Genomic DNA, 13,532 nt, shown 5'->3' on the forward strand with positions numbered 1-13,532 from the left:
CTATCTCTTGAAGATTTTTTTTTTTTTTTCCCTTGCATCTGCCAGTCTTGTGTATACTGTTGCTAATGAAGACATACTGAGAAACAGTAACACTGTGCAATGCTAGACCTGATGTAAGTGCTGGAGTGAAGAGCTGAACCTCCCTGTAGTTAAGAGGGGCACATGTAGATAGTGACTCAGAGCACCTGAGTTACATAGAGTTTCACAAGTAAAACAGGTTTGTGAACATCTTTCAATACTCCATGCTTTTGAGTGTTTGCAGCTTTCTAGCCAAGTCCATCTGACTCAGGCACTAAGGAAAGATGTCTTAAGAATATTTTAGAGTGTGGATGTTTTAATTTGGACACACTAAAAGCTTTGTCTCCCAAGTGCATGGCCTTCATAGCTTATTTAGGCTTCCTTCACACAGTTTAAAACGTCTAGTGATTTGTTTACTTTTATTTTTTACTATCCCTGTGGCTGTTGATGAGTGTCTCTGTCATACCAGTGGGTATTTGATTGCCCTGCTGGGACTTTCTGGCCAGTCCAAGAGTCAGGTTTAGATTTTTGGGTCCCTAATCTGACACTGCTGAACCTTTCAGGCTCAGCTGCATAAGATACTGAAGTAGCTGATTATTTTTAGGGGTGAATATTTTTTTCATCAACTTTGTTGTTCAGTCCAGTTGTTTGTCATGTTTTGGACACAATCTCTTGAGCATACAGACTTGTGCTGCTGAAAATTCAGGAGTAACTATTTTCAGGGTTCCAAATATGGAGAAACTGCTGCATTTGTGTAAATTCTTATGATTAAAACATTCTGGGAGGGACAAAGCTTCTGTCCAGGTACTTTTAGATAGATAGCTGTCCATCATTTAGCAAAATGTCATTTTAAAGAATTAAGTTAAACTTAATTTGTAGGCATTAAAAAATAACCACTTAATCAGTTGACAGATGTCTTGTCTCAGTGTAAATGAAAAGTATGGAAAAAGAAGGCATAAGAGAAGGTTTCTTTGGATGCTTTTGGTTGGTTTGTTGTTGTTGTTGTTCATTTGGGATTTCTTTGTAATGGCAAATATTTCAACTGCCCTTACTTGCCAGCCGCAGGAATACAGGAGCAGAACTACTCATTAAAAATTCTAATTAAAGAAAAGCAACAACTAGAAGAAATGCTATTAGTGAAAAACTGACTGTGTTGGAACAAATGCTTGCACAAAATCAACCTGAATACAGTAATCACTTTTATTTCAGTGTACCATCTCTAGAAGAGCATGGGTGTTTTTTTTTCCTTACCATTTTATTTTTTTAAATTCCACCTAGTTGTTAATTAATGTGAAATATTATTTATAATATATATTTATGCTCATTGAAATTATTCTGATGCAGCAAATTGCCAAAATATTTACAGCGAACACCTTGATATAATCAGCAATTAATGAAGTCTTAGGAGGCTTCTTATAGTGAGTCACGCTCCTTAATCTCAATTGATAAAGTGGAGTGTTATCCAAATCGCTCGTTGCAGACTTGTTGAGGGAGAACATTGGGGCAGGCAGAGCTTCTGCAAGAGTGAGAGCTGAGCAACTGGGAGGTTTCTTCGGACCTCGTCCATAGCAATAACTGGAGCGTATGCTGTGTCTATTCTTTGCGTTCTTAGTATTTCATCATGTCATACGCTGGCATATTCAGCTCTGCTGTAGGGGTGATTTATCATTGGAGAGTGCTGATTCGTCTTAATTTTTCTTCCTTTTGTCTGCAAGATAAGGTTTTAAATTCTCTGAGGCTTCCTCAGCAGCCTCACACCAAAGCGATAGGACTGTTATTTATAGCTATCGCGTTTTAGATGCAAGCATGTTTCTGTTGATCTGCTGCACTAAATGGCTTTCTCTTGTCTTTGGACATAATTTTAAAACTTCATGAATACAGAAAAGGAACGTGGAAACGATCAGAAGCTCTGTAAAGTATTCTGACGTTTTGAGACTGGTTGTTTTTTGTTCTTCTGAACTGAGATGGTTTCTTTTTATCGCGCGTTAATAAAGTACTTTCGTAATTTCACAGCACCCAAATGCTTGCATAGAAAATAATTTTTATGACAATGTAAAAAAAAACAAAACAAGCAAGCCCCCAAACCAGCCCTGTGTGCTTTTAATTCCTAGTTGAGGATGCTTAAATTCTACTTGCTTTCAGTCCTCAAAAAATTAAGTTTAACCTGACTTTGGACACTGTAATTGCCTTAACAAAAAGAAGCAACTCAGACTTTATAGAGAAGTGTCCTAAAATATTCATTCCGATGCTCTGAAAGCCATGTTATGAAATATTCCTAGTTTTATTTTTTCTTAGTTATAGGTTTGCGTATTTTTTGACAAGCTAGATGGACGTTCTAGATGCTGGCCAAATATGTATCCATTTATTCAATTGCAATAACCTCGTTCTTCAGTGGAGATGTTTATTTTCTCAGAACACCGACTTTTTAAATATGTGGATTTCCATGTAGATGTCCTCGTCAACAAAACCACAGCTCCCCCTCTTCTATTCAGAGTACATCTCAAAGGAAACAAAATCTTGTTAGTGACTTAAAGAGCCTTTCTCGAGTTTGACAAGAATGGGGCTATGTGTGAGGTAACTGGGCTTGTAGTACGCAAGCAAGGACTTCATATTACGCTGCACTTTCCTACAGTCTTTACACTTTTTGAGGTTGTCAGCATAAGTTGTTTCCATCCACACCTGATGGCTAAGACTTTGTTCCGGATCGCTATGTATCTCCACCCCTCTGAATTTTTTTTCAATAGGTGCACTAGGCCTTCCAATGAGGGGAATGAGCAACAATACCCCTCAGTTAAATCGCAGCTTATCACAAGGCACTCAGTTACCGAGCCACGTAACGCCAACAACAGGGGTACCAACAATGTCACTTCACACGCCTCCATCTCCGAGCAGGTATTTATTGATAGCCAATGTTTCTGCAATTGTGTCTTTCGGCAGAGCACTTACTAAATGTTCTGCGTATCGTGCCACAGCTACTTTTAGACTGATTAATTAAAAAAGAAAAACAGTAATTTTTTATTGACCACTGCCTGTGTTAGGTAAGTAATACCGTAAAACGGTAGGATAAGACTTAACTTAAGACAGTGTTTGATTTTGTATGTAAAGGATGTAAAGTTGTTGGCAAATTCTGCTTCAGAATGTAAGAGTCTGTTTTTCAGTTGTTCTGGTAAACAAATGGTAAATGTTTTTATATGGCTGTATTACAGTATGAAAATATTAAGGTAGTAGGTCTGAAGTGCTCTTTAAATAAGAGTTGTAACGCCTCTTCAAAAGCATAGTACTTAAGTATTTATCTGAACCTGACCGAGGACTTGATTGGTACGCAATGGGTCATCTGGTGTTTCTGAAGAAATCCAAAACTACGTTAATTATAGAGAGTACTCCAAACATACAGTGTTGAGTCTAAGCACAAATTAAGTTGCTACAACTCTTAAGTGTATCCTACATGAGTAATTTAAATGAGTAACCAAATACTATTGTACAGATTCATCTCTGTGGATGGTTTTTCTCTTTCAGGGGGATATTGCCTATGAATCCTAGGAATATGATGAACCACTCCCAGGTTGGTCAGGGCATTGGAATTCCCAGCAGGACAAACAGCATGAGCAGTTCAGGGTTAGGCAGCCCCAACAGAAGCTCTCCAAGCATAATATGTATGCCAAAGCAGCAACCCTCTCGACAACCTTTTACTGTGAACAGGTAAGGCTGTTTGGTCAGACCATGCCTGTGCAGCCATGGGCGTGCTTAAGATCTGCTTTCAAAGTCTATTTTTTTATCCATTAGAATAAAACTTGAAAGTGTTGCTTTGCGTCTTCCGGTCTCTCAACGCTAACTTTCCAAGCTGCTGTCAGTAGTTGTGCAGCCATTTTTGAAGCCTTTCAGCTAAATTCTGTTTCTGACTACTTAATTTCTACTATTCCTTCTTTAAAGTATGTGATGTTTCTAGTATGTTCCCAAGTTTATTTTTGAAACAGACTTTGTTTTTTGTATGTATACATCTTCTTGAAAACTCTCCATCTATGAGTTTGGGAAGAATTTAGTCAAGAGATAATCCAGAATAACTGTTTCAAATTGTGGTTCTGTAAGAATAGTTAACTGATTTGGACACAATGGAGACCTCATATTTTACTTTAAATTCTGGAATAATATGGAAAGCAGTGGTTTGCAACTCATCCAAGGTGCTTGTTTTGATGCCAGAATTTTCTCAGTTACTTCTGCTCTTTTTTTCTAACTCTGGGCAAGATTGTGGCATCAGAAATCATTGTGCTTTACCTGTCTTGTTGATATGTTTATGCTTAGTTTATATTGATAACCTTGTAATAAAATGTGTGTCAATTCCAATTACATAGTGTGTAATCAGCTTCATGCAGCTGACTGTTTTCCAGACTTCTTTCCGGAGCCTCATGATCCCTGTGTTCCCAGGTCATTCCTCTTTCTCGCTTCATGCCCTAGGCTAGGGGACTGAGCTCAAATACACTCCTGGCAATCAAATGCTACCTCTAACCCAGTGTAGTATTTTTACTAATCAAATGAAAAAAAATGGATGCCAGTTATCTGAAACTTGATCAGTCTTCTTAATTCTGTATCTTTGCATTATGATGTAGGCATAAGTAACCTCTTTCTTCATCACAGCAATAGAGGTTTGATAATAGTAATTTGTGTTCTTGGAGTATGAGAAGACTTTGGTCAGAGACCACTCTGAAAGTAATGCCTCCTATTTTATTTCCATGGAAACTACAACAGATATAGAGACTATAACAACTATAACAACAGAGAATTTGATGGAGCAAATTCTCAGCTACGAAACACCATTTTTCAACATAGTCACTGCTGTTAGCTATGCATATTTGCCCATGATGAGCAAGACCTTGCATGCCATGCTTGTCAAAATCTGCACCAGCTGAGGTGACCCACTCACTGCCTCAGTGTGCTCACACCCACTGTTTGGTCTCCGTAAACATTCAGTAAGTTCCAATGGAAGCCATTTATTCCAGATGGAGGAATTCACTTCCACACCTTTGCTTATCCGTGCTTCCATCTCAGGTGCCATTGTGTCAGACTGCCCCTCTGCTGCCTTCTGTCACACAGCAACAACATGTAACAGAATATTGGTGGGATGGTTCAGCCCCCACTGCCATACCACCAACATCTGCTTCTGATGTTGTGGGATAACACAGTAAAATAGGAGGCATTTCTTAAAGAGCGGCCGTTGTGTCTTGGCCTTTTCTTTCCTGTGTTGTGCCAGCAGGCAAAGAAGCTAATAATTTTAAAACATTATTTTATAATTTTAAGTGTTTGTAAAACTTCAGCATGGATAAAAAAAATCTACGTGCAGAGAATAATGATTTTGGAGGTTGATGTATAGGAAGTACTTGTTTAAACAACATCCAGCTGTAGGGCAGAGATAATGAAATTCCATTCTGTAGGAGCGTTTGAATGAAAACTCTTCTTTTGCTGTTTGCACTGTATAGCTCATGTTAATGATGGTACAGTTTTTACAAGCTGAGAAGGACATATTACTAGAACAATGCCAAGTTCTTACTTCATGTTTTATTAGCCTACAAAAGTATAGTACATGTCCAGTTGTTAATTGACTATATTTAATGAAATGATGACATGACATTTGAAAAAAAAGTTTTTATTTCCTTGAGAGGTACATGAATTATGTGACTTCCATGAATTGTTTTGAGAATTGTTCCTTTTCTTGGAGCAAAGAATGACTTCAGATCTTTGAACACACAAAATACTTAACTTTGTCTTTCTTGGTTACATCAGTAAAACATGACGAAAGCTGAGGTAACACAGGTTAACAAACAGTTTACAAGTAAGTGTAAGGAAATACGCATCTGGTAGCCTAAAACCTTTCTTATCACTGGAATTCTTGGTCTAGTTAATTCTAGTTATTTTAAAAACAAATGAACATGCACAAATCATTTAGGTGTTTGTCAGACCACAGCACTCCTATCTAATTCTTAGATATCTTCAAGTATATTTACTTGTCTGTATGATACTTTAACTGGTATCCTTGTATGGCAGATACTGTATGTTGTGATGGTTGCATACAATAACTTTCCAGCTTTTAACTGAGTCACGACAAACTTGATCCCATCAATGATTCAGCTTCCACCCTCAAACGAATGCTCTCTAATCTGACTTTTTTCTATTGTCTTTACTATTATTTCATTTTTATGTATGAAATTACCAAGTAAAATGCACATTTATCATAACTTGTTGGCTGACAGATGTCAAAGAACTTGTGTCTGTTTAAAAAATAATAATAATTTTTAAAAAGCAGGTTATTTCAAAGTCATTTCAGTTGTCTTCATTCAGCAGTGCTTGTTGCTGTTCGGAATTTTCAAAGGTATGAGGGAAAGTGATAAAAAATTGAGTTTAGGCTAAAGTGGATTGCATAAGATGACATAATTTAAGTGCCTTTGGCTTTTTTTCCTTGATGCCTTCAACTGGAAATTATGAAAGTCTCTATTCTCTTTTCTCTGACTTCTTGGATTTTTTTCACAGTATGTCTGGATTTGGGATGAACAGAAATCAGGCGTTTGGAATGAATAACTCCTTATCAAGTAACATTTTTAATGGAACAGGTGAGTTTACTCTTAATTTATGCTGATCTCGCAGTTCAATAGAGAGATTTTGGTTTTGATTGGATAAGGTTAGAAATACTTCGAATACAGTTGTTGAACGGAAGTGTTGCCCTTAGAGAGCAACTCTGCGCTTTTATTCAGCAGATTCTTTAAACCTGACATTAATGCAGAAAAAGTACTTTATTCTAGTTTCAAGATTCTGTGGGGAAAGTGTATTAAAGGTTTGTTTGTTTTCCCATAGCATAAAATAACAAAAACAGTGCTCTGCCATCTGTTGTTATTGCTTTAGAGCAGTGGCTTGTAATACTTCTGAAAGGCCAAGTACAAGTCTGCTGTAGAATAATCACTGTACGTCACTTGACTTGAAGTTGTGTCTGTTCAGTTAGGAATGCAAAGTAGCTTATGGAATTGGATAGGAAATGGGAGAAGGAATATTTCAAACATTACAGAGGATAAACACAACAGGGCAGCGTTTTTAGAGACCTTGAAGTGATCCTTTTGGTCAGTTGTTTTAGTTGGGATTTTTCCCAGGGAATTACTCTTCACCTGACTTTAATTAGAAAGAGATCAGTGTTCTCATGTAACAGTGCTGTAGGCTCACGGTGCTTTGGTATTGGCTTGTTGGTGGCTGCCTACCAAGGGGTGCTGCCGATGTCACAGCACGGAAGCCTCAGCTGAGGGGTTTGGCATCCCTGTGGCCTTGTGACATCCTTATAGAGCCCTGTTGCTCTCCTCACCCATGTAGTTTTATCCCTGCAAACTGGAAAATCTTCCTGTGTTACCTGTGTCTGCAGTGGTTTGGACTTTACCTTATCTTACCTTATCTGAGTGGAAAAGAATTCCTTGTTGATGATATGGGTGATTATTTTCTCTGAAATCTTTCCTTGATAGCTCCTTACATTTTAAATGTGTTACCTATCCTAGTGCTGTGGTTTTGATATTCTTCCTCTATCTTGTCTAATTCAGAAAGAGCAAATGGTGTTACTAAGTACTGCTGGCTACATTTGTTTGAAGAAAGTCCCAATGTCCTTGAGACTAGTGTCATAATACAGATGTTGTATGTATTTGTGGTAGTTATAAATGTAAGAGTATAAATATGAATTAGAAGCAAGAAAATATATCCAAGATTTATCTTGTGCATAATGAAATGAAAAAAGAAAATAAATAAAACCAAACGGGAACAAAAAAAATTAAAATACCTGCTTTTGTTGTAGATGGAAGTGAAAATGTGACAGGACTGGACCTCTCAGATTTTCCAGCACTAGCAGACAGAAACAGAAGGGAAGGAAGTGGCAATCCAACTCCATTAATAAACCCTTTAGCTGGAAGGGCTCCCTATGGTAAGGTTATATTTTTGAAAACTCTTTGAATGAATGACATGTCTGTTTGCTCAGTTTGCCTTTTTCAGTTCTAAAAACAATAGGAAGCCTTTTCAAAAATGCCAATATCTTGAGCTAAGTCTCGTTTTTTGAAAATCAGCAATCAATGTCTTTATAATCGGAGATTCCCTTCAGATATCTGTATGTATTAAGACTTATTTGTTTTAAATTCATTGCCAACAGTGGCTGCTGGGAATTTCAGTCAGCATGATAAATCTAAAGCTTCTCACTCTCCAGTATTCTTTTTAGGCAATAGATTGCTCTACTTGCACATATGCAGAAACTGTCCGGTTCTGAAGAATCAATCTTAGAAATAATGCTTGATTATTAGAGATGGTTTTTCTGTAAAAAGTGAACACTTGTAAACATACTGATTATCTTCAGTGTTTATTGGTAGTACTTACTGTTCACTGTAACTCTTATGAGTCTGTAAGCATTGACTGTCGTCATTAAGATTCCAAATCTATGTCTTATATAATTCTTGCTGAACAGCTTAAAAATAATAAAAGGAAAAACATAAGGGTGGATACAAATCTTACTATTTGGGTCTGGAAAAAAATTAGGTAAGTTTAGCATGAAGGACAATACTTTTTTCTGTTACTGCTTCAGTAGATTTTGTCATGCATGTTGCATCAGCTGCTCTGAAAAGTTGCATTTATAACTTATTTTTGTGACACTTGTCAAATTTCCCACTAAAAATACCCTATTCTTTTCCAGCTAAAAAAAGCTAGTGTTCTTCAGAGATAGCTCCAATTCTAATTGGAGCGAAATAATAGATATTGCATTATCAGGGGAAAGTAGCCTCATGGATTGGGTGTAACCAAGGCTCTCTGCTTAAGATAGCTGTGAGAAACAGTAAAAGAAATCAAGCTGGAGTGCTCACAAATGCAGGCAGAAGTCACTTCCCCTTATAAAGACGCTGTAAAGTCATGCTAAGCGTAGAGAGCTAATATGGCTTGTAGCTTACACAAGTTTGTCCATCCCAAAATTAGAAGCCATTACTTGGAAAACTGATGGAAGATGGGAGAAAAGTCCCACGCAGATGTACTTGCAGCATGAGGCTGGAGTTCAGCACTGAGCTGTGTTTAAAAAAAGAAGAAAAAAGGCACCATTTCCCCATTTGTGATGCTAGCAATACCTGTTTGCGTGATTGTGTGGTGAACTAGGGAGAAAAGGTCTGAAAAGTTATCTTGAGCATCTATTAAATGCAGGCTATCACTGTAGAAACAATAAAGAAATAGTGTTATGTGAGGCACTTGCCACTGTGTTGGCAAGTCAAGGTGGAGAATGCTTCTGGTTGTGGTCAAGAAAAAAGGAAGTTTCAAACTGTGCGGAGGCAGGCATGCTTTCTGTATGCTTAGCTTATTTCAGAAAATAAGCCTTCAAACATGTCTTAGAAGGAAAATACACAATATAGTTAATGTTCGCTACTCTTCTCTCAGTGGAAGAAATCTTAACTCTGAAAGCAAAGTGATTACAGAGGAAACTGAGTTATATATATATTTTTTTCTTGATGGAACATTGACCTTTAACATAATAATACAATACAAAGTCATATATGTATATGTTGTGAGCTACTGAGCCATTTTAGGTCTTACATTATCTGTTAAGAAACATTAAAAAATAGGCCCTAGACTTGCTTCTGCCATCTCTTACTGTAGTGGTGTAGTTTGCAAACAAATCACTGTATTACTTCTCTGTGTCTTAGAAAAGAATATTTGCCCTTGGGTGTCTGGGGAGGATTTCTGTTCTGTTTTAAACTGGCGTAGAAAAAATGTTGTTTTTCAGTAGTCAGAATCCATATTCCAATGTGATTGGCCTACTTCTTTAAAATTAGGGTCAGAGCACTGAGAGTTGCAGGCTGAATGCTTTCAGTTTCCATACTGAAAGTAGGAGTCATTCTTATGTCACAGGCAAGTATTTAATTGGAGATATGTTCTGTTGCAAGTTAACTGGGCATCTTCTATCTACCTGCTTCTAAAGTGATTAGAGAATGGAGGAAAAATGTATAGTATTAAAAGCAATTTATCCTTGCTTCATCAGTGGATTTCCTTTAAAACTACTTCAATAACACCTGTAAAGATTTTTGTTGTTGTTATTTAAATATGCAAAACAGGTGCTTTTATTGATAAAAAGTTTGGGGCTTCATTCTTGAAGCAGTGGATTTGTCTATAAATTTAACCCAGAGTGTTTCTCAGCTCACACTTAAATAGAGGCTGGAGTCTAATCTGTGTGATGTTTTAGATGAATATGCATTGTTTTGTTTTACCTGAGTTACTGGTTTTTTAAATTGTTTCTGCTGTACTATGTGTACATAAGGAAAATGAGCAGTAAGCAAGATCAACAGCAGGAAATTTTTTACTTAGCGATCATTTAATGTTATTTCTGCTTTCGTTTTGATAATAGTTGGGATGGTAACAAAACCAGCAAGTGAGCAGTCCCAAGACTTTTCAATACACAATGAAGATTTTCCAGCATTACCAGGTTCCAGCTACAAAGACCCAACATCAAGTAACGATGATAATAAATCTGTAAGTAAATATGCTTTTGTTTCAAGTGTTTGAACTTTTCATGATTGCTGTATTTCCAAATAGGCAGTGGAATATATTTAAAGTATAAGGTTTTCAAAGTTGCCCCTTTAAATTAACGAGAAATTAAAGTAGGGTTTCATATGTGACTGTGTAAATGGCGTTTCTCAGAATGTTCTTTCGTTCCAACAGACACAGTGACCTTGCTTTCTTAATTTCATAAGAGTACTGTATATCCTCATGTATTTAGAGCGAGAGTGGTTGAGGAAGCACTCACAAGAATACTTCACAATTATTTTCAAGAATTGACATTCATTTTTAAAGTTCTGCAATCCGTAACTTCTTTTTCTAGCAATTCCAGCTCAGTTTTCACTGTTGGTGCCTCTCATCAGCACTAGTAATTTTCAGATGGTGCCATCTTTCTTCTAAGCTGTCAAATCCTTGAAATGTTAGGTGATAAAATACCACTTCAAGGTAAAATTGTTGATGAGCAAATGAAAGCGCAGGGAGCACGGTCTTTTAATAGAGACTGTTACATTTGTGGTTATGTTGCAGACTAGTTGGATCTTAAGTATTGTTCTAATTACTATGTGTTAGATTGTAAGATTTTTTTTCTGTTGTTTACTCAGCGAGACCTGTAATTTATAATCGTGCATTTTATTAAAAATTAGAGATAAATACACTAAAATTTGGGTGACAGAGAACAGCATTCTGCAGTGTTGGACAGAATGTTCTAGTTTGATTGTTGTACTACTTATAATTGCAAAAATTTATTAAAAAGAAGTAATGGCAGGTAGGTATTAGAAGGGACTTCAAACTTGCATGAAAACTGGAAAATGTCACTTCAAAAAAGGTGGGATCTAGGCCTCCTCCTTGGAAACTGTGGGCGGATTATGGTGTGGAGAATATTCTGATACACTTGGGATTGAGTACAGTAGGGAACAAGGGACAAAACATGATTATATTGTGTTACTGCAGACTTGTTTTAAAGAATATTAAAGAAATAATGTTTATGAAAGGTACCTTTTGTCAGTAAGTGGGCTCCTGGAGAGCTATTGCAGTTTTCTTGCCAAACACAGTGTTTACATCTCTTTCCTGATAGTTGCAAAGGTGCCAAATGCTTGTTGTTTGCACCTGAAATTGTCCTGTGTTATTACCTATTGCTGCATCATGGAGCATTGTGGGCTGCAGGAACAAGGCTATTGGAGAAAGCACAGATACTTGGGACATTCATTGTATATTCAAACTCAAGTGTAAAATGTTTTCCAAGATTGCAAGCTGTAGGCTTACTGATAGCTCTTGTTGCATGGGAAGTGTATTTTATGAAGTGTCGAGTATTACATGAGGTTTGTCAACAGAGTACAAGAACTTCAGCTTTGTTGCATTTTAGTAGCTAATGTATTAGTGTGACTTGAAGTACTGTTCAGGGCTCTTGGCTGAAAGATACGGTCTACCAATCTTTTCCTTTTTGGATTGTTTCCATCATACCAACTCTACAAATTGCTTTTAATAGAATTTGAATACATCAGGCAAAACATCATCCAGCACAGATGGGCCCAAGTTTCCTGGAGATAAAAGTTCAACTACGCAAAACAACAACCAGCAGAAAAAAGGGATCCAGGTGTTACCTGATGGTATGTAACATTCCGCTTTGTCCTCATCAAAGGTTTTGGCGGTTCTTTATATCATCATGTTGGTTTCTTCACTTCTTGAAAGAACAAAACTAATTTGTTCTTCTTGCCCAGGTCGGGTTACCAACATTCCTCAAGGGATGGTGACGGACCAGTTTGGAATGATTGGCTTGTTAACATTCATCAGGGCAGCAGAGACAGATCCAGGAATGGTACATCTTGCATTAGGAAGTGATTTAACAACACTAGGTCTCAATCTCAACTCTCCTGAGTAAGTTTCTGTCTTTTAGTACTGTCTTCAGTTTGGTTCTTATTATGCTGTCGTTGGTAATAATAGATTAACTTAGTTGACATAAGCATCAAACCCACAAGACATTTTGCCAAATAAAATTTGAAAACATAATGACAGTAAAACAAAACTTTCATAAACAAGGTAATTGTGCTTCAAGGGATACTGAGATTTGTTTTGCAAGCTTTCAGTAAGTCTCGTGGCTTTGCTTATTCTCCTACCTTCTTAGGACATTATTTAAGGAATTGACAGTGTGTTGTTAGTAGGCCTCAAATACGCATTATTTTTCTAATAATAGTATTCCTTGAAGGTAATTACGTATAGATATCACAGAAATCTGGGGGATAGGTACTAGTGCATTTACAGAGTTTACTCTGCAACAAAGTTGAAAATACAGTGTTCGAGTTAACGTCCATTCGTTTCACCTCAGTTTAGTCATCTAGGCTTCCTTTAGTGGCAGTGGATGGAAGAGTAAATAACAAGTTCTCAATGGTAAGAGAAGTTCTTAAGAATAGTAAGGTGAATCACCAGCCCAGAAAGCATCTTTTTCTGTACTTGTTACAGAAGGAATCTAGATTTTTCCCCAGTTTGGGGAGAAATGCCTATCTTCATGACTACAGCTGTCTGAGATAAGTTCAATTTCTGGTACTTCGGCAGCTAGGAATGTCCCATCGTGACTCTTCAATCATGAAGAATTTTATACCCTTCTCATTGAGGGAGGCACTGAGGGGGAACAACAGGCCTGTAGTTTATTTTAATCTGTAAAATACAGTTGATAGGAAGCATGCGTTGTCCTTATCCTTTGATACAATCTTACCATGTCCTGAATTTTTGCCTTATGTTATGTAAATGACTCTTCATCTTTCAGCAAAGAAAAACACAGAGGTTGACCTCAGTCACTTGCCTTACTTCTGTGGCACTTTGTATGTGGGGAAAAAATGAGATAAAGAGTTCTGATGCTTTTTATCAGAAGAGATTTATGTAATATTAACCTTACTGGCAGTTTTGTGCATGCATTTAAAATCGTTCATACAAAACATTAGCCAAACAAAGACCAAACAGTATATATGCTGACTTGCTGTTTGTCA

The 13,532-nt window shown here is 37.0% G+C and overlaps 1 protein-coding gene across 1 annotated transcript in view; it reads left to right on the forward strand.

The window, feature by feature from the left end:
- CNOT2 (CCR4-NOT transcription complex subunit 2) overlaps positions 1-13,532 on the forward strand; it is an 84,620-nt gene that overhangs the window by 57,260 nt on the left and 13,828 nt on the right. Inside the window, exons 4-10 of the mRNA XM_015855998.2 lie at positions 2,763-2,910; positions 3,535-3,717; positions 6,538-6,617; positions 7,832-7,957; positions 10,403-10,527; positions 12,038-12,158; positions 12,270-12,426. Of these exons, the coding sequence (XP_015711484.2) occupies positions 2,763-2,910; positions 3,535-3,717; positions 6,538-6,617; positions 7,832-7,957; positions 10,403-10,527; positions 12,038-12,158; positions 12,270-12,426 (940 nt within the window). The remainder of the gene's footprint in view (positions 1-2,762; positions 2,911-3,534; positions 3,718-6,537; positions 6,618-7,831; positions 7,958-10,402; positions 10,528-12,037; positions 12,159-12,269; positions 12,427-13,532) is intronic.

Source organism: Coturnix japonica, chromosome 1 (assembly GCF_001577835.2).
Source record: "Coturnix japonica isolate 7356 chromosome 1, Coturnix japonica 2.1, whole genome shotgun sequence".
Taxonomy (NCBI): domain Eukaryota; kingdom Metazoa; phylum Chordata; class Aves; order Galliformes; family Phasianidae; genus Coturnix; species Coturnix japonica.